Consider the following 22,021-nt stretch of genomic DNA (forward strand, 5'->3'; position numbering starts at 1 on the left):
ACACTATCTAGATTCTCTTATCCATTATATTTCATTTGACTGAAATATAGCAATGGATGTCAAGAAAGCTTCTTTTAGTAACAATCTTGAGAAAGACATCTTTGTGATGTAATTAGACTTGTACATAACAAAGAACCAATAGTGTTTAGTATGCAAGTTGCTTAAATTCCATTTATAGACTAAAGCAAGCATCTAAATCATAAAATATCATCTTTGATCAAGAAATCAAATTGTTTGATTTTGATAAAGTATTAAAAGGCCTTATGTGTGTAAAGCTATATAGAATAATAAATTTTTAATGTATGTTGATGACATTCTAATCATTTAGGATGATGTAGTGTTATTGTCATCAATAGAGTTTTTATTGTCTAATCGAGATTGATATAAAGTACTTGGGAAAGACTAGTTATCCTAAGAATTTAACTTTGTTAAAATTCAGATATTAGGATATTGGATCGATCTCAAACTGCTTAAACAGATTAGATTCTAGCCAAGTATAGCATGTAATACTTTAAGAAAAGATTCTTTCCTTTTAAGATATGTGTTCATCCTAGGTGGTGAAGATACACATTAAATGTAAGTACTTAAGTACTAGTAGAAAAGATAATTTATGCAATAAATCTAGCTGAAAATTGTTTCCAAACCTTGCCTTAGAGTGACTATGAATTACTCTAAAGGGAGATAAATGTCGGATATATAGTAAATTGTCTTTGAGGGCAAGTGGGAGATTGTTGGGGTTTATGCCCTAAAATCTAATTTATTGGCATGTTATAAATAATTAAATTGTTTAATTATATGAGACTATTTATAAATGAACTAATGGGATATTATCTTAGTCCATGAGATGCACTGTATGTGATTTATATGATTTAGTCATAGAAGATATAAATCACAAGTTCCTTGTACACTCAAAATGTAGTTCGTAGTCAGTGATGAAATTTGGCGTTTCATCTACGAAGACTATAACATATCAACTAAGATGATTTGTCTTGATCATGGAAATAGAGATTTCTAGTTGGTATGTTGATATGTTTTAAGAGTTAAAACATATTGAACTGGACCGCTGTGAGATTTATTATTCTCCTAACGACTGTCAAATGAATAATAAATCTCACGACTTCTTTTTACATGAACTCTTAATCCTGAGAGAATAATGAACCTGATCATGAGATGTAAGTTGCTTTGATATATCAGGAGTGAGATCTATTAGACACGGTCAAAACCTCAGTATGTTAGGCAGCCACATTTAGTGTTGATGGAACATATATTCTCAAGATGGAATTCGTAGTCTCTTAACAGAGATACAAAATATTCCATTGAGATAAGTTTAATGGGTTTGGTTATTTAGAGAGTTAGGCCCAACCGCTTTAGTAAGGAGTTATTAAAGTATATATTTATGAAATTGGATTTCATAAATATATAATGAATAACGTAAAGGATTAAACTGGGTACTCAAGAATTAAGATGTAGTAATCTTCAAAGTGGTAGTCTATATTCATGACTTTGTATTACTACGAATATTTTAATGAATGAGTTGCATGTACAATAAAGTCTTGGGATATAATTTATAGATAAGGTCTAGAGTACAACTATATTTATATAGTGGTATTAAATATAGTTAATGGTAACTTTGGACTTGTTAAGAGTTGACAGAAAAGCCCAAAGCCCATTGGAGCTAGTATTTTATTGGTCCCTTTTGGTCCCACTCGAAGCTACACACAAGAGCCCAATTAGAATGGCCCAAAATGCTAATCTAATTAGATAATCAGTTATATATAAGGAGAGAAACATACAGAATTTCAAAAGGGTTTTTTCATAAGTCTGTTTCATGAATGGATTCATGAAGAACATACAAGGAATGAAATGGTTTGTATGTGAGTGTTGGACACTCTCCTATTCTCTTTTTGATGAAAACTGATTGAGAGATCACACATCTTGGGCATTAAGTGGAATTAGAGTGAAGATTAAAAGTCTTCCCAAGTGCTTCTAATTTTCGGTTTTGAATTTCATCGCACCAAGGTACGCTCTCTTATTCTTAAATTCTAATACTTACATAGTGCATGTTATCGATTATGTATGAAGTAGATTCGTTAAATTTCCACTGCATATGTTTTGTATGCGATACAAACAAGTGATTTTCCAACATTGGTTCTCAAGCCCAAAGGGTGAGCGGATTAAGGCCCAAAGAGCCCAACACAATAAATTTGTAGAGAGTGGGCTTAAAAGTTAGGCTTTAGTGGATCCACGAATACACACAGTGAATAAAATGTAGTAGGAAAGTAAGACAAACAAACTTCTCAACAAAAGAAATTATCCTTGGCAACGTCCAAGGAGACTGATCTTGGTCTTTATATCTTTTAGACTTGGATCCTATTACAGTTCTTGCTACTACAGTGTTTTCTTCTCCTATTTTGTTGTTCCCCTCCTCACCGAAGGTTCCCTTACATTATATCTCTCCTAGATGATCTTGGCCTTCCACTTGCTAATCATCCATGCCACTACTTGAGTGTCTGTCCAATCAGGCACCCTCCCAAACTCTTTGCGAGTCACGATAACCAAGGTAGCATTGTCTAGGGGTCTTCTCCACATAAATGCAGCCAGAAGGTTTGGTGGGATGCATTAAATGTGGTGGCAACCACCATCCTTTTAGTCATGTTAGTGCTAACCCCCTCCCCGAAGCTCTTTCCCTATAGTACGCCCTCCCCTGATAATGTGCTACTGACGTAACCTGACTGTCCAAAGGTGTGGCCTCCTCGACCTGATAATGGCTCTTCTTGGCCATGGGTATGACACGTGGCATAATTACCTTATTGGAGTTCCTATTCCCCACAATAGCCCTTCAAAACTCCAGTTCATTTCCTCCCATCCGAGGAGAGAAATGGGTTTTGACTCTAGGTAGTTGATCCAACACGTGAGAACGTTACTTCGCGTGTCCCATAACTGTTCCTAGTGCTTCAGAGTTCGCACTGTCTTATTAAATGCTCTAGGCGATGCTCTATTCCCTACATCCTGTGGTGAGATGGAGATCCTACGGCTGACATTTCTTCTCGAATTTTGGGCAGGATAACTCCCACCCAATTCTGCCTCCTATATAAGGCGCTTGGAGAGTTCATTTTTCCCACTTTACACATCTTCAAACTCCCAAGGCTTCCTATACTCTCAAGCTCCCAAGATTTCCCAAACCTTCCGATTCTCGAGAAGCTCCTAAGGCGTCCCCTATCCTTATTTTCGTAAGTTCTTTGTTTCTAGGCTACTTTCTCCTCCACCAATCTCCTCGGCTTTCTTCTTTTTACTTCTTTTTAGCAAGTATTTCCCACACTTTTTCTTTAGTCTATCGCGATGGGTAGGTTTGCTCATTTAGTTGATTCCGCCGCGAGTATGAAGGGATTTAGGGTCTTGTATCAAATCTCCAGGGATGACTCTATGTGGTATTGCCCCCAAGGCGGATGGACCGACCTTAAGAGGGAAAGAGAAGTAGTTATCCCCATGATAGCCTTTATAGAAGGGGGGATGAGGATACCCATGGGAAGGGTGACTGGGGATTACTTGATGGCTCATAGGCTTTGCCCCCATCAGTGTGCGTCCAACCTATTTAGAGTATGGGGCTGTGTAGATGCTTTGAACGAGCAAATGGGGTTGGACCTCTCTTGGCATGATGTCATCTGGATGTACGAGTGTCATCGGCTAGCAGACTCAAGCTACTACCTTAAGTCTAGGTCTTCCGTTGTTAGGCTCGTTTCATGCCTTCCCAAGTCCGATAAAGGTATGAAAGATGACTATCTAATCGCCCCGAGCGACTAGCATGACAGCCTCCACTTCCCAGTTCGAGAGGGAGAGCCAGGTGGGGTACACTAGGTTTAGGCATTTCAATAAGGGCATTAGTTTCGTAGTTTTTTTGCCCTCTTCATTCTTTTACCATATAGCTTCTTTCTAATTGGAGATATCATCATTCTGATCGAGGTTTCGCTTCTCGGCTATTTTTGTAGATAGGAGATACGTCGCGCCTAACCTCAGCTTTGTCAATGTTGTTGACCTTAATAGAGTTCTAAGGTTCGAGGTTTTCGTCAGCAAGAACAAGAAATTAAGAGCTGTCTACCTTATTCTCGGCTTTGAGCCATTGTCCGACAAGTTCCAGGACATAGGTAACGCCATCCGAGCGGGCGATCGTCGATTGGCTCGGATTGACGTCACGGTACCGGGGTTTTTAGCGTGAGAGGGTATCGTGCCGGTTGAGCTTCCCTCCCATCACACTCGCCTTGAAGCGACTGATCCGAGAAAGGAGATAGCTTCCTCGCACCTATTGCTCGAGGAGGGGATAAATCAGTTCCACCTTGAGGAAAAAGAAAAGGAGCAGGGAGAGACCGCAATCCCCATCTTAGACTCAGAAGAGGAGTCTGATAGGTCCTCTAGCATTCACACTTCTTGGTTCATTGTTATGCGTATAGACGACAACTCGGAGGAAGAAGGGGAAATGTCTCTACAAAGGAAAATTTTGCATGAGCTCTTCGCCGAGAGGAATAAAGTGCCGGCGACCAAGGGTACCTCTGGTCCTCCCCCTCCCCCCCCCCCTCCCCGGTGGTTAACCCCTTCGCTGCGGCTCCTTTAAAGAAGAAAGGAAGGAGAAGGATATTCCCGAGGAAGGGGAACTGACCCCCTAGAAAGAGCCCAAGCAGCAAAAGATAGCCAAGGCTAAAGAGAGGGCCTCCTCGGTAGAAAGTAAGGAGGATTACAATGTGGCCAAGGTGCGCCCCCAAAACCCCGTGTGGGACCCTCGGTTAAAGCTAGAAGGGGTGGCTATTCTAAGGAACTCCTCCATTAGGGAGTTCCAAAAAGGGCACGCCCATTACCTCACTAAGGCTCTAGGGCAACCCCTTCTGTTGACAAAGGACATGGCTGCCCTAAAAAACATGAGACATCAAGACTTTTTCCTATCCTTGAAGAAGGACCTGGCCTTGGTAAGTCTTCGTACATTCTCTACCACCAGGTTGTTCTTTCTCTTCTTTTTCAATAACATACTGGTTTGTTATTCCTATGCAGGTCGTCCAGGAGGTCTTCACGACTGAGAAGTGGGTGAAAGACGCTCGAAGCGAAGCCAAGGTAGAGTCTAACCTTCGAGCCGAGACCAGCAAGGCCTTAGGTGCCTCTGAGCAGAAGGTCTAGGAGCTCATCTCCTAACTAATTGCTGTGGAAAAGGAAAGAAGGGGCGCAAAGGCGGGGTTGAAAACCGCAAAGGCACAAGCCGAGAAGCAGTGTAAGAAGCTGCATTAGATTGAGATACATTGGGAGACGACCAAGAAGAAGGCCGCAGACCTAAGAGTGGAGTTGAAGAAGGCCCAAGAGGCTGCTAAGGCGGCCAAGGAAGCCATGAAGGTCTTTGGAGCGGGCATCCTTTGAGTTTGGGGTGCAAGAAATTGAGATTCGCTTGGCAAAGAAGCTAGCTGAGGTGTGTAGGGATTATTGCTAGGAAGTGTGGACGAAAGCACTCAACCTGGCAGGAGTCCCTGCTGCCTCAGAGTGGAGGAAGTCCGAAAATGTATATTTCCCTCTAGACATTTGCGTGGCTCCAACTCCATTCCCTCCTCCTGCTACCCTTGCACCAACCTCCCTTAAGCAGCCCCCCCACCACCTAGGCCTCTCTCCCTCCCCTCGAGGTCTTCCAAGGGCCTGGCAAGGCTGATGACCTAGGCCAGGGAGTGGAGGTGGCCAGAGGTAAGATGGTTGGCCAAGGTGGCCCTTGATTGAAGGATAAGGAGGTTAGAAGCCCGCCAAAGGCCAAAGGCCAAAGGCTCAGAGGCTGCCTCCAAGGTCAAGGATGTTAACCCCAAGGCTAAAGATGCTGCTGCCAAGGCCAGTGATGACGCTGCCAAGGCTAAAGATGCTGATGCCAAGGCCAAGGACGTAGTTACCAAGGCCAAAGTTATTGCTGCCAAGGCCAAAGATACTGATCCCATGGTAGCTGACCCTCTCACCTCTTAGCCAAGCAATAAAGGGGACCCTCCACTAGCCGAGACCTAGTTCAGGAGCCTTTTCTTCTTTTCTTTTGTTGTTGTTGTCTTTTTTTCTTGTAATTTCCTTTTGTTGTGGCATATTGCCTCGTTCAAAATGTACCTTTCCTTTTGAGTAATGAATAGGCACTAATTTTCATCCTATGGCAAGTGTAGTTTTGATTTTCTCTCTTTCCCCTTTTTTTTTTTTATGTTTGTCACTAACCAGCTGTTGTAAGTGTTTTGTGCCTTGCTAAGAGTAATGGAAATTTATGTTTGGACAAAAGATTAACCGTGATGAATTGTTACTAAATTATGTAAACCGAACCCACATATGTGATGAGGAAAAGATAACTAAGTGATAACGTCCAAATTTTCCTAATAGAACACTTAGCAAAGGTAGGCACATTTAAGACTCCCTACCCTAGGAACGTCTTAGAAGCGTACTTTTAGGTACCTTTTCCCTAGACCTAAAGAGGGGTCCTTACGCCTCTGCGATGATGGGTGTGCCGAGGTCCTGGATTTAACAAAATTGTAAGGTATTAGTTCATCCCAGATATTAGTCCGACAGGTAGGTAGGGCTAAGGCTCTATCTGATCCTTGGAGGATTTGATCAAGGCGCTAATTTACCTAAGTAATAAGGAATATTAATTTACCCATGGCACGTGGTCCGAGGAACCAAGCATGACCAAGGTTCTGTTTAATATTCACACAAGTAGTAAGAAATATTAATTTACTCATGGTATGTGGTTCGAGGAACCAAGCTTGACCAAGGTTCTGTTTAATATTCACACAAGTAGTAAGGAATATTAATTTACCCATGGTATGTGGTCCGAGGAGCCAGACATGACCAAGGTTCTGCTTAATATTCACACAAGTAGTAAGGAATATTAATTTACCCATGATATGTGGTTCAAGGAGTCAGGCATGACCAATGTTCTGTCACACAAGTAATAATGAATATTAATTTACCCATGGTATATGGTTCGAGGAGCCAAGCATGACCAATGTTTAGTTTAATATTCACACAAGTTGTAATGAATATGAATTTACCCATGGTATGTGGTCCGATGAGCCAAGCATGACCAATGTTTAGTTTAATATTCACACAAGTAGTAAGGAATATTAATTTACCCATGGTATGTGGTCCAAGGAGCCAAGTATGACTAAAGTTCTGTTTAATATTCACCCTTTCATTAATAATAATACATTCTCAGGTTTTTTACATTCTAGGGGAGTGGTACAACTTTCTTGTACAAGTCCTCTAAGTAGTATGCCCCTATCCTTTCTATCGAGGTGATACGGTATGACCCTTCCCAATTGGGCCCTAACTTTCCCTATGCTGGGTTTTTTGCAGTGCCTACAACCTTTCTCAATACCAAGTCACCTGAGGCTAACGGCCTTAGCTTTACGCTGGAGTTATACCCCTGTTGAGCTTTTGTTGATAGTATGTCAATTGAACCATGGCATTTTCTCTTCGTTCCTCAATCAAGTCCAAGTTCTTCTCTAATCGGTCGTCATTGCTGCTTGGGGTGAATAAGCTTGTCCTTAACGTTGGGAATCCGGACTCTAGAGGGATTATGGCCTCTACCTCATAGGTCATTGAAAAGGTGGTCTCCCCCGTTGACCTACGAGGGGTAGTCTGATACGTCTAGAGAACGTGTGGCAACTCCTCCACCCATTTGCCCTTAGCATCATCCAACCTCTTCTTCAGTCCACTCACCATCACCTTATTAATAGTCTTGGCCTGCCCATTTCCCTATGGATAGGCCGGGGTGGAATACCGGTTTTTAATGCCTAGGTCAAAACAATACCTCCTGAAGTCTTTGCTATCAAACTGAAGACCATTATCTGAAATGAGAGTGTAAGGGATCCTAAACCGAGTGACAATATTTCTCCACACGAATCTCTTGGTGTCCACATCTCTAATATTCGAAAAGGGCTCAGCTTTGACCCATTTGGTGAAGTAATTCGTGCCGACCAACAACCATCTCCTGTTTCCTACTGCTCCGAGGAAGGGCCTTATGATGTCTAAGCCCTACTAGGCAAAGGGCTAGGGGCTAGACAAAGGGTTAACAACGTCCCCCAACTGATGAATGTTTGGGGCATACTTTTGACATTGGTCACACCTCTTTACATATTCCTGTGCTTCATTTTGCATACTTGGCCACCAATACCCCTAGGTAAGGGCCTTGTAAGATAGTGACCTGCTTCCTGTATGACTTTTGCAAATCCTTTCGTGCAGCTCATCTAGGAGGGGGTCAACTACCTCAGGATGAATGTATAGCAAATACGGTCTCAAAAAAGAGCGCTTGTACAACTTTGATCCTTAAACAACCAGAACCGAGGAGCTTTCCTACGCACCTTGTCGACTTTGCCCTTCTCCTTAGGCAAAATGTCATTTTTGAGAAATAGCACAATAGGATCTGATGATGCAATTCAATCAGTAGACTGGATGATCCGGATTTGAAAGGACAACTTGCTCTCCAATGGCCTGAAAAATAGAGAAAAACAATCAAAGGTGACCGGGATCGCCGGCCAAGAATCCTCCGATGGTAAAGTCAGTTTTCTCTATATTCTTGGAGTTCCAATCTTTTGGGAAAAAATGTTCCACGTACCTTTCATTGGTCCGGACAAGTGCTTATATAGTGCCTTAGGAGCAGTTACTTGGGGATTGTAACCTCTCCTGACTTTGAGGAAGCCGGGGGTTCGTGGATAACTCCTACAACCGTTTGGGAGTTATATTCTCTCATATAACGGTCGCCTGAGGTTAGGCGTGAATTACAGGTGATAAAATGTGCTTGATAATTTCAAGTGTAACATCCTCGTCCATGAAAAATTATGTGGACAACTCCTCTCGGGACAGGCGATGCGCATCTCATGGACGAGGGATGTAGCTTCGCTATCACCCCAGGACGGCCTTGTTCGTTACCTCGTCCTGAAGATAACTCCTGGACGGCTGCCGAGGTGATGACCGTCCAGGGACGGTCTGAGCGTTTCATCCCACATCAGGATCCATCCAACTAGGCCCTAACCTGGTTTAGTGGATGAGGACGCCCTGCTTTCTATTCTTGGCAGGCTTGTACAAATTCTCAACCAAAATAACCTGAGGTAACCCCTGAGTCGAGGAGGTTGCAAGGGTGGTAAGAGATTTATCATGTGCATTTTTGCTCATTGGGATGTGTTGTAAGGAGAAGATTCAAATCCTGATTGCAAGTGCCAAACTTGATTCAAGTAGTCCTACAATCTCACGTCCCTGGCTTCTAATTCTCCCTTAACTTGGCCTACAACCAACCTTGAATCTAAAAATATCTCCACCGCTGTTCCTCCCATTTTGTGAACCATAGTCTTTCCAACCAACAAAGCCTTGTACTCAGCCTCATTTTTCATGGCCGAGAAGCCCAGCCTTAAGGACTTCTCAATGGTGATCCGTTCAGGAGATACCATGACCAGCCCCACTCCTGATCCTCTTTGATTTTCCGTGCCATTGACATACACCCACCAAGACTGAGGTTTCTTCAGGAAGATCATGCCAACTGATTTTCCATCCATGTTTAGCCCTTCAGAATTTTTCTCTAGCAAAGGCTTGGTAAACTCAGCCACTAGATCAGCGAGGACTTGGCCTTTCATAGAAGTGTGAGGCATGTACTTAATATCAAAGGCCCTCAGGATCATCCCCTATTTCGCAACCCTCCCTATGTAGTTAGCCTTTTGAAGCAGTGATGGAAGGGGGAGTTGGGATAGTACCACAACAATGTGAGCTTGGAAGTAATGTGGGAGCTTCCGTGTGGCATGTACTACTACCAAGATGGCCTTCTCCAGTGGCCGATAGCGGACCTCTGCCTCTTGTAGCGATTTTCTCACATAATAGACTGGCCTCTGCACCTCGTCATTAACTCATATCAATACCAGGCTTTCTGCATGCGTGGCTATAACAATGTAGGCAAATAGAACCTCCTTATCCTTGGGCTTGGACATGATCAGTGGTCATGAAAGATATTCCTTCAACTGTTGGAAGGCCGAGGAACATTCCTCTATCCACTCAAACCCTTTCCACTTATGCAACAACTAGAAGAAGGGCCTACACCTGTTTGCTAATCGAGAAATGAATCGGTACAAGGTGGCAGTCATTCTTGTCAACTTCTAGACCTCCTTGGGATTTTGAGAAGGCTACAAGTCATTAATCACCCTAATTTGATTGGAGTCAACTTCTATTCCGCGGTGGGTGACCATATAACCTAGAAACTTGCCAAATCCTATGCCGAAAGAACACTTAGCAGCATTAAGGTGTAGTTTGTACTTTCTTAGTATTTGAAAGATATTCCTAAGATCACCTATGTGCTCGGAATTCTCTTTGCTCTTCACTACCATATCGTATATGTACACCTTAATACTCTTTCCCAACTGGGGCTCAAACATTCTGGTCATCATCCTCTGGTAGGTAGATCCTACGTTTTTCAATCCAAAGGGCATTACTTTGTAGTGGTAATTCCCAGTAGACGTGAGGAAAGTGGTCTTTTCTTGATTGTCCAAAGCCAAGGGTATCTGGTGGTAGCCTTGGAAGGTGTCCAAAAAGCTCATCCGAGGGTGGCCTGTCGTTGCATCCACCAATTAATCTATCCGAGGGAGGGGGAAAGGGTCCTTTGGGCAAGCTTTGTTCAAATTTGTAAAGTCTACGCATACTCGCCACTTCTTGGTTTTCTTTTTCACCACCACTGTGTTGGCCAGCCACTTAGGGTAGAATATCTCCTTTATGGCCCCAGCCCATTTGAGCTTGAGTACTTCTTCCTTGATAGCGTCAGAGTGTTCCCTAGATGATCGCCGAGGTGGTTGCTTTTTAGGGATGGCAAATGAATTGACGTTTAAGCGGTGGCAAATGAAATATGGATTGACGTCCCATGCGAATACATCGATATTTTTTATGATGAAATCTTCTGGCTCTTGCCTCTCTTGAGGAGGCAGCTAGAATTCAACCTGAAAGAACTTCCTCTCATCGTCGCCTATAACGATTCTTTCCAGCGGCTCTTACTTCGCCCCTTCTGCCTCTGCCTTCGTGGACAACGCCGGCACCCATGATTGCTATAAGTCTCGCCTAATGGAGGCCAAGGTTTCGCCCTTAGTCTGATGTCTAATCGTGGCCACCATGCATTGTTTGGCCATAGATTGGCTCCCCACTAGCTCTTCAACCCGATCTCTAGATGGATACTTTACCTTCGAGTGCAATGTGGAAGGCATGGCTCCCATGGCGTGAAGCCAAGGCCTTGCCATAATAGTAGTGTGGGGGGAGTAGGCATCTACCACGATGAAGTTCACCCTCACGACCTCAGCGCCTGTCTAAACGAGCAATCGAATTTGGCCCTTTGGCAAGACAACCCTTCCGTCAAACCCTATCAGAGGGGAATCGTAGCAAGTCAAGTCTTCGAACTTCAATTTTAGTCCTTTAAATAGGTCAAAGTACATGATCTCTGCGCCACTGCCCTGATCTACTAGTACTCTTTTCACATTGTACCCCCTATCTTGAGAGTGACCACCAGGGCATCATCATATGGCTACAAGGTTCCAACCTTATCCTCATTCGAGAAGGTCAAAGTTGGATGGCCTCCACTTTACTCCTCTTCAGCTCGAGGGACGAGCCCTCGGCAAATGGCCGAGCCACGGACATCACCTTGGACGGCTGAGAACCAATCCTTCCTAGAGCAACGAGAATGACGCTGATTGTACCCAGAGGTGGTCCCGTAGGAGCATCTCTCTGAGCCCTTGTTCTTGCCTGACCACCCTGTTTGTTGGGTTGATACAAGAATTTCTTTTACTTTTTGATCTTGACTAGCTGCTCCAGGTGACTCCATAATGTCCTACAATCTTCAGTGGTGTGCCCTCGCTCTTGGTGGTATTGGTAGTGAAGACTTTAATTGCACCTTAAGGGATTTCCTCCCATCTTGTTCGGCCATTGAAAGAATGACTCATTCTTGATTTTCTCCAAGATTTGGTGCACTGGCTCTTAGAACACAGTACTGACTACCTAAGTGGTAACAGACCTAGAATGCCCTGCGAAGTCTCTCCAAGGTTGGTTGTTATTATACCTATCCGTCTTGAAATCCCTTTTATCTTGTGGGACCACCTTGGCTTTCCCTTTTCCCTGTTGTTGGTCCTCCTCGACTCGCTTATACTCATCAATATGGTCCATAAGCTGAATGCTCCTAACCGATTTCCTGGTCAAAGACTTTCTCAGATCATGCTCATCGGGCAAGCCGACCTTGAAAGCCCTTATAGCCACGTCATCAAAGTTCCCATCAATCTCGTTGAACATCTCCTAGTACTTGTCGGAGTATGTTTTCAGGGTCTCTCCCTCTCGCATGGTCATGGGCAGCAGGGAATCAAATGGCCGAGGAACTCTACTGCATGTCATGAAATGGGCCCCAAAGGCTCTAGTGATCCCTTTGAAGGAACTGATGGAACCTTCTTTGAGACCGTGGAACCACCTCATTGCCACGGGCCCTAAACTAGACGAGAACACCTTGCACATCAAGGTCTCATTCTTCGAGTGAACAACCATTCTCTGGTTGAAGTGGCTAACATGCTCCATCGGGTCCGTCTTGCCATTATACATGGTGAATGTGGGCTGGGTGAACTGCTGAGAAAGACTTCCTGCCTCTATCTTGCAAGTAAAGGGTGACTTGGAAATCAGATTCAGGGCCCTGCTCATAGCGTCGTTGCCCAGGCCTTTGTGAGACGGGTTTCTCCCTTTTTGCCTATTGTGGCACCTCTCATAGTATGAAAAAAGACTCATTGGGAGGAGTCCTCAATTTGGGCCGGTAGCTATCATCACTCTCATCGCTAGAAGAATGGTCGGGACTCGAGGGAGTTTCTTTGTGTTGCTTGCGGTGTAGTCTTCTTCGCAAATGGTCTATCTCTCGCTGCAGACTCCTAGTGTTTTCTTCGCGAGAGATGTGACTTCCACCTCGAGACTGACTCCCACTAGTTTGAGTAATGTGTACACTGACCTCACGATCTCTCCTGCACTCAAGGTTGAGGAAGTGGTTGTGCCATAGGGAACCCACAGACTCTTCCCAATTAGGCCCCGAACCTACCATGACTAAATGCCAATCCTACCAAAGCTCAAGCTCACCATAGACGGTGCCAATTGTATGGGCACGTTTTGGTTCTCAAGCCCAAGGGGATGAGCGGATTAAGGCCCAAAGAGCCCAACACAATGAATTTGTAGAGAGTGTGCTTAAAAGCTAGGCTTTAGTGGATCCATGAATACACACAATGAATAAAGGTAGCAGGAAAGTAAGACAAACAAGCTTCTCAACAAAAGAAATTCTCCTTGGCAACGTTTGAGGAGACTAATCCTGGTCTTTATTTCTTTTAGACTTGGATCCTATTATAGTTCTTGCTGCTATAGTGTTTTCTTCTCCGATTTTGCTTTCCCCCTCCTCACCGAAGGGTCCCTTACATTATATATCTCCACCTAGATGATCTTGGTCTTCCATTTGCTGATCATCAAGGCCACTACTTGAGTGTCTGTTCCATCAGGCACCCTCCCAAACTCCTTGTGAGTCACGGCGGCCAAGGTAGCACTGTTCAGAGGTTTTCTCCACATAAATGTCGTCAGGAGGTTTGGTAGGATGCATTAAATATGGTGGTAACCACCATCCTTTTAGTCAAGTCAGTGCTAACCCCCTTCTCGAAGCTCCTTCCCTATAGTACACCCTCCCCTGATGATGTGTTGCTGACGTAACCTTACTATTCGAGGGTGTGGCCTCCTCGGCCTGATAATGACCCTTCTCAGCCATGGGTATGACACGTGGTGCAATTACCTTATTGGAGTTCCTGTTCCTCACAAATACTATTTTAGTCCCTAAACTTCAAAAAGATTGTTTTTATCTCTAAACTATTGCAAATTTCATCTTTCATTTTTAAATTATTGAAAATGTTTTACTTCATGTCTTTACACTTTAAAAAAAAAAAAAAGTCTTTTTTCATCCTTACTTTTGTCTTTAAAATATTTATATATATATAAAAAAAATCTTTACAAAGTTTAAAGATGAAAAAAAAAAGGGTAAATTGCAAATTACACCCCTAAAGTTTGGAGGTGATCGGATTTTACACCCTGAAATTTTAGAATTTGAATTTTACTCCCTGAAGTTTGGTGATGTTTGAATTTTACACCCTGACGTTTCAAAATTTGGATTTTACCCCTATAGTTTAGGAGTGTTTGGATTTTACTTTCTAAAGTTTTGGAGTATTTGGATTTTACACCCCAAAGTTTCAAAATTTGGGGGTGTAAAATTCAAACACTCCTAAACTTTAGGGTGTAAAATCAAAGCACCCCAAACTTCGGGGGGTAAAATCCAATTTCTGAAACTTTAGGGTGTAAAATCCAATCATTCCAAAACTTTAAGGGTGTAATTTACAATTTATCCTTAAAAAAATTTAAAGTTTAAGAACAAAAAAAGCAAATGTTTTGTAAAGTTTAAAGATTGAAATAATATTTTACCTAAAAAGTTTATAATAACATAAATCTTTATAATTTTTACTTGATTGTAATTAGCACGTAATAAAATGATGTTAGAGGTAGACATGTAAAGCATAGATTGTAAACAAATTCTACTCCATGTATTTATTTATTTATTTATTTTTTGGAGAATATAACCCATGTAAACTAGATCCCGCAAATTTTTTTGGCGTAAATGCACTTTTAGTCCCTACATTTTGACCCGATTTCTGATTTAGTCCCTACATTTTCATTTTACTACTTTTAGTCCCTAAACCAATTAACGCGTGACATTTAAGTCCTTACCGTTACCCAACTAACAGAAAATGCTAATGTGGTTGACGACACAGTAAAATAATAATTAAAAATTTTATTTTAGCAATAAAAATAGCCACGTCAACGTTTAAATTTTTTTTAAAAATTATTAATTTTAACTAAATGAAAAAAATTAAAAACAAAACTCAAGCCCACCCAATCAAAACAACACAATCCTAGCCTCTGAAACTCTCCTGTCTCAACTCTGTGCTTGCTCGGTGCTTGTGGGTTTGTGGATTTTCCTTTGATTTTTTTTTTTTTGTGGGGGTATGGGTTTGTGGATCGGCGTGGTGGAGGGTTTGGGTTTGTGGATCGGCATGGTGGAGGGTGTGGGTTTGTGGATTGGCGTGGTGGAGGGTGTGGGTTTGGTTGATCGGTGTCTGTGGTGGAGTGGGTTTGGTATATCAGTGTGGGTTTGGTTGATCGAAGTGGGTTTGGTTGATTGGCGTCTGTGGTGGAGTGGGTTTGGTTGATCGAAGTGGGTTTGGTTGATCGACGTCTGTGGTGGAGTGGGTTTTAGTGGCTGAGATTGGAGTTTGGTGGTGGGTTTCGGTGATGGCACAGATCGGAGTTTGGTGGTGGGATTCGTTCATAGATTGGAGTTTGGTGATGGGTTTCGTTCTCAGATCAAAGAGGAATGGTGCCTAGACTAGCTGAGTTTTTTTTTAATTAGATTTGGGCGGGGTAGTTTGCTCCAATGGGTTTGTGTGGGTAGTGGATGGGTTTATTGTTTTGGATTTGTGGTGGATAGTTGATGGTTTTGTGGTAGATTCCGGTGGATTTGTGGTTGTGTTCTTGAGTTCTTTGATCCGGGTTGGAGTTCTTGTTTTCTTCATGTTCTTCCTGAATTTTTTTTAAAAAGATTTTCATTTAGTTAAAATTAATAAATTTTTTTGTTTTAAATTTAAACGCTGATGTGGCAATTTTTTATTGCTAAAATAGATTTTTTAATTATTATTTTACTGTGCCATCAACCACGTCAGCATTTTCTGTTAGTTGGGTGATGGTAAGGACTTAAATATCGCGCGTTAATTGGTTTAGGGATTAAAAATGGTAAAATGAAAATGTAAGGATCAAAATAAAAATCAGATCAAAATGCAAAGATTAAAAGTACATTTACGCCAAAATTTTTCAAACTTCACCCACGCGGCTGACTGTATGGCACAACAGTTCGGTCCTTGTTAGTTGTCACAGTTGCTTGCGACTTTTGCGGTTTTTGAATGTTGGTTTTCGAAGACCATTGCTAACGTGTGGGACTAAATCAAACCCGCTTTGCTTAGTCAAGCATGAGGTTACAATTAACATGATATTTTTAATCTCTGTTTAAAAAAAATTCTAGAGCCAGAAGGGAATATTGTGTCCCTTACAAAAGTATATTCCCACATTTTTTAAAAGGAAATTAGATATTTAAATTATTGAATTATTGTATAGTTCATACATGTGCTGATTAATTTGCAAGCACGATATATATATTCAAAGGTGAAGACTAATGTGTTTGCGATTTGAGTACTGAAATATATATTATGTACTCTTTTGTAAACAAACCAAAAGGTCATGAAAATAATATGTATAACTTGACCACAACATCCCAATCTTTTCTAAAGAGGCATAAAAAGTTAAAAACTAAAAAATCATATGAACACCAGTTATTCACAACATATATATACATTGAATTCATCCCACAATATCTGTGGAAATAACAGAACAAAGAAAGAACATAAGAGAATTACAATGTAGGTCTATTCATGAGTTACACTGCACTTTGTGGTACTATTCATGGGTCCTACTGTATTATTTTTTAGCTAATTCTTACTTTTATCTGTAATACTTTCAGCAAAAAAAAGTTTCAGTCTCAACAAAATAACAAGATTCCGAACGCATATTAACCACAGTCAAGAGGCTTACCATTTGCAAAGTAACCAACCAATCAATTATGTCTCCCAATGAAGAATAGGAAAATTGTCACTTTCTAGCTATTCCACACCATTGAAAACATAACCAATGATGTAACGTGGAGAATACTATTATCGACAACAACTGAGAGAGTTTATCAAAAAAAAAAAAAAAAACTGAGAAATATTTTTTATTCCATTAATTAATAAGCAAACAAAGGGATTCTATTTGCTATAAAGATACAGCAGAATCATTTGAGAGAGAGAGAGAGAGAGAGAGAGAGATATGGCAGGGAGCTATTGGTACAAGGATGTTCTTCCATTTTCAGCCATGGTTGCAGTAGAATGCACTAATGTGGGCTTAAACACCTTATTCAAGGCAGCAACTTTGAAAGGGTTGAGTTACTATGTCTTCATTCTCTACTCCTATGCCATAGCTACTCTCCTTCTCCTCCCCTTGGCCTTCATATTTCGCCGGTATGTGTCTTATAATCTCCTTTTCTATATCATACAAACATATTCCTCACTATGATCAATCAAAATATTGACATAAAGCTTCTTGATATATGCAGACCAGGGCTTCCTACTTTCAAGTTGTCTCTCCTCTATAGGATTTTCCTACTTGGAGTTCTTGGGTACGAAAATATTACACAAAAACAAGCATTTGCAATTTAATTTTGTGATTTTGAGATTTGAAGATGATAAATTTGAAAAACAAGAATTGTGCATTTTTTTATGTTTATATTCTTTTTTTTTTTTTTGGGAGGGCATATATGCAGGTTTTCAGCTCAATTATGTGGCTATAAAGGCATAGAATATAGTTCACCGACTCTAGCTTCAGCCATGGGCAATCTCACACCGGCTTTTACTTTCATATTTGCTGTCATTTTCAGGTTTTTGTATTCCTCCTTTTATATTTTTTGTCCTTCTCATAGTCTCTACAATAGTGAGCAGTTTGCAATTTAATAGCTGAAATTTTTAAAACTTCTATTAAATATTAATGTGTGGCATCATTGTCCATTTGAACAGAAAGAATCAATTATTGTGCTCCAAAGTAAACATTTAAACAGTAAAATTAGAATATTTTAAATTTAGAGATCAGATGAGAACTTTTCTATCTTTTAGGCATCACTAGTAGTCTAGTAGTAAAGTTTATTTATTTATTTTTATATATCTTATGCACTTTTTTAAATGAGAGGAAGTACCAAGTTCCAAACTGTCAAGCTTGGCCCAAGATTCCCAAAAGGGGTGGTTGAGATGGGGGGGGGGGGGGGGGGGGGGTGAGATGTCCGTGACCAGTACAAAATGTAGCCCAGGCTGCAAGGTCATGGCTAAGTCATTATTAAAAAAGAGTTCCATAGTCTCGCACTCTAAACTCTATAGTCTAAGACATGTACGTGGGGATCGCACACATTAGCTTAGCAAGAATGTCACATAAAATATAAATATTTATCACATACAATACGAATGTCATAGGATGATATGAAGTAATATAATATTTGTTTGTTTTTATGCATTTGTTTATGAATGATTCTAAGAAGATTATAAATTTTGTTAAAATATAAAAATCTTACAAATTGATGAGTTATCAATTGAAAAAAAAATTCAAATATTTAATTATTATATTATTAAAGTGACGCCAATTATATTTAGTACCACATATATTTGTAAACATTTTGTAATAAAATCAACAGTTTTAATATTTTCCATTGTCTATACTTCTTGGAAAGTGACCTTTGCTGCGAGGAACTCATTTCATTTCATAAAATAGTATATATATATAGATGAAAAAATATATATATATATAGATGAAAAAATAGTATATATTTGGCAATGTAATGTTGGCTAAATGTTGAGTATGGGTACAAAGATTTACAAAATGACGAACTTGTAATATAGTGCAAGAATTAATACTCTTTCATTGTCTGCGCCTTAGTTTATCATTTTATTATTATTATTATTATTATTATTATTTGGATTCGGTAGTTGCAATAATGGAGAGGAGTATTTGAACTATAAATACTTCTATTAAAAATACGGGAAGATGCCAATTGAGATACAAATCTTTTGACACATTTAACTTATCATTGAGCCCTTACTTATTCAATTCAACTTTGTTATAAGATTTGTAACTTTGTTCCATGCTATTTAACGTTGATTACCATCGCCAAAATTTCTTCTCTCTTCTCCTCTTATGGTTGCTTAAAAAAGGATGGAAAATCTAGCTTTGAGAAGCTCAATCACTCAGGCAAAAATCGTGGGCACAATAGTATCAATCTCAGGTGCATTGATAGTAGTTTTCTACAAGGGCCCAACAATCATATCAGCTGCATCTCAATCACCATCCCTTTCATTTCATTTTTCATTGGGCTCATCACAAACCGATTGGATCATAGGTGGACTTTTACTTGCTGCTGAGTACCTTTTGATTTCAATTTGGTACATTGTTCAGGTACATTATAAGAGATGGTAAAATTAAGTACTTAGAAAAACTTTAGACTCCAATTTTTTTTCTTTGATAAGTGAGTTTTGGCCTTAAGGGCAGGCGAAATTGAAAATTTGAACCTGTGACCGCTTGGTTCCGATCTAATTAAGGTTACAAATGCTAAATTTGATTTATGTCGCATTTCACAGACCCAGGTTATGAAAATATATCCATCAGAGCTAACTGTGGTCTTCTTATACAAATTGTGTGCCACAATTATATCTGCACCAGTGTGTTTAATAGCAGAAGGAAACTTTAGTGATTGGAGACTAAGGCCTGATATAGCACTGGTGTCCATTATATTCACGGTAAGAAATTAACATTGGCTACACATGACAATTTTGGGTATTGATAATGTCTAACTTTCACTCTCTCTGATCAGGGCCTCTTTGGTTTACCCTTCACCACAGTTGTTCGCACATGGGGCTTGCACTTGAAGGGGCCTGTGTATGTATCAATCTTCAAGCCATTGTCAATAGCCATTGCAGCTGCTATGGGTGTCATTTTCCTTGGTGATGCTCTATGTCTTGGGAGGTATATAATTATCTTTCCTTCTCATGAAATTGCAGAAGCATACATATATAAAGACTTACAAACTCAATATTACTTACGTTAGTTACATTGTACTAATTTTTTTTTCCAAAATTCACCGTGTTTCTGTTCCTGCAGCATCATTGGAGCGATTATTATATCAGTTGGGTTCTATGCTGTCGTATGGGCAAAAGCTAAAGAAGAATTGAGGGAGGACCATTGCAATGGTAGTTTGGGATCTTCATCTGATGATAAGACCCCTTTGTTGCATAGTTACAAAGCTGAAGGAATATAGAATATATGTATGCAGATGAATGCAAGCTGATCAAAGATTGAAGAGTTTTAGAGGAAAAAATATTAGGGCGATCACCACATTCTTTATTGTGACCATTGTAATTGTTACTTTTAATTTTACTCTACGTTTTTTTTTTTTTTTGCTAAACTAATTTTACTTCCCCCTCAAAAAAAAAAAAAAAAAAACTAATTTTACTTTACGTTAGTGAAACCTTTTTGGATATAGTCCATTTCTCACAAATGTAGGGAAATTAATGCTACATGAATTCTTAAGGGGAGAATGGCCTAACCATTGTGTATTTATATCTTTAAAAGGAAGAATGAAATGTGTAAGTTCTTTGGACACTAATTGCCCGTTTGGATACAGCTTTTATGGCTGCGTTTGCGTTTTGCTTTCTTTTTTTTTTTTTTTTTTTTTTTTTTAAAACCCAGCCGCAAGGTTTGACTATTTAGCCATGAACAGTGCATAAATGCACTGTTCATGGGTCTCACAAATTTCACTTTTTAACAACTTTTTCATTAAAAATGGGTCCCATGGTACTATTCACACATTTAAAAATTATTTTGCTACAGTGTTTTCAGTTTTCAGTTTTCAGTTTCAGCAAAATAAGTTCTATCCAAACGGACTCTAAATCTTAGCAAGATTGAATTTTTGGGTAACAATAAAAAAAACTTAATGAAAAGAGGTAAAAAAAAAAAAAAGATTACATGCAAAATATTTTGTCACAAGAATTAACCAACATATTTTGCATTTATTCTTTTTTTTTTTTTACGTCTTTTTCATTTTTTTTTTATTGTTATTTAAAAGTTCACATTAACTTTTTTTTACTGTTATCTTATCAATTTCTCATTAATTGCCTGAGCTTACATCGCGCCTTTCTCCCACCGTTTTAGTATTAAAAACAAAAGAAAAAAAATAAGGACTAATAATAATAACTAACTAGATAAGGTCTAGGGGAGATATTGAAAGACAAAAATATTGTGGATTATTAAATGAAACACACAGTTTCATTGTTAACAAAATAACAGATTTGAGATTAACAAAGAATTTTTAAGAAATAGAAAGAGAAATCTGAGAGACCGTCACCTCTGTCATACTGGCCTCCTACCACCATTAACCTACCGATACTCCTATGGGTAATTTTTTTTAAAAAATTTTAAATAGGGGCTTAAATATGATTTAGGTTTGGGTAATTTGGTTGGATAATTTTTATTTTGAGGGAGAGCTGGACTGCTAGAGCCATGGGTTAGAAAGAGAGAGAGAAAGGCGATGAAGAGAACGACAGAGCCTTTGAGATGATTTTAGGGTTATTTCTTTAAAGTAGGTTGTCAAAACGGTGTGTTTTGATTATATTATGTTTTTTTTTAAAACAATTATTGCGGCCTGATTCGAGGCCTATTTCAGACCAAATCAGATTGATTTGGGGTTTGTTTTGGCCCGTTTTGGACTAAATCAGACCGTATTGGGTCAAATAGGAAACAAAAAAAAGAAAAGGTTTGGCCACAGATGCGCAAGTAGCCGCGTCCAAGGCCGCATGGTGCTTCCATGCAAATCCAACTTGGGTGTGTTGGCCCAATCGGCACACCCGTGCTTCCTAGGTACATATACTATAAAGAAAAATTAACCTTTTTATATTTATTTTGGAGAAGAAATATATCCATGTAATGGTGTAGTTTCTTAATCAATTTAAGATTTTATAAAATTATTTTAGTCTATCTCACAAATAGGTAAATTCTCATATATAGCATTGGTTAGCGACTAGTTATTAGAATGATGAAAGACTTAAAATTGTAATCCTTGTTTGTGTTATTATCATATACATGTAGTAATGGCTGACATCAAGTTTAGCGGTATAAGCAGCTTCTCGAGTTCTTTTAGCTTAGTACGCATCAATATGCCCACTTTAGCGAGTAAATTAAAGTTTGCCCTATAGGGTGCCATTCTTAACATTTGTTAATATTTTACTCAGTCATCTACACTGCCTTAGGGTCCGTTTGGATAGAGTTTATTGCTAAAAACTGA

The 22,021-nt window shown here is 39.9% G+C and overlaps 1 protein-coding gene across 1 annotated transcript; it reads left to right on the forward strand.

Annotated features, from left to right (window-relative positions):
• Positions 1-16,951: 16,951 nt before the first annotated feature.
• On the forward strand, positions 16,952-20,231 carry LOC142643295 (WAT1-related protein At5g40230-like). The gene is made up of 7 exons (XM_075817852.1): positions 16,952-17,165; positions 17,261-17,323; positions 17,468-17,581; positions 18,900-19,140; positions 19,323-19,481; positions 19,556-19,707; positions 19,843-20,231. The coding sequence occupies exons 1-7, from the start codon at positions 16,975-16,977 to the stop codon at positions 19,997-19,999; spliced, it is 1,077 nt and encodes a 358-aa protein (XP_075673967.1). The 5' UTR covers positions 16,952-16,974; the 3' UTR covers positions 20,000-20,231.
• Positions 20,232-22,021: the final 1,790 nt, after the last annotated feature.

Source organism: Castanea sativa, chromosome 1 (genome assembly GCF_040712315.1).
Source record: "Castanea sativa cultivar Marrone di Chiusa Pesio chromosome 1, ASM4071231v1".
Taxonomy (NCBI): domain Eukaryota; kingdom Viridiplantae; phylum Streptophyta; class Magnoliopsida; order Fagales; family Fagaceae; genus Castanea; species Castanea sativa.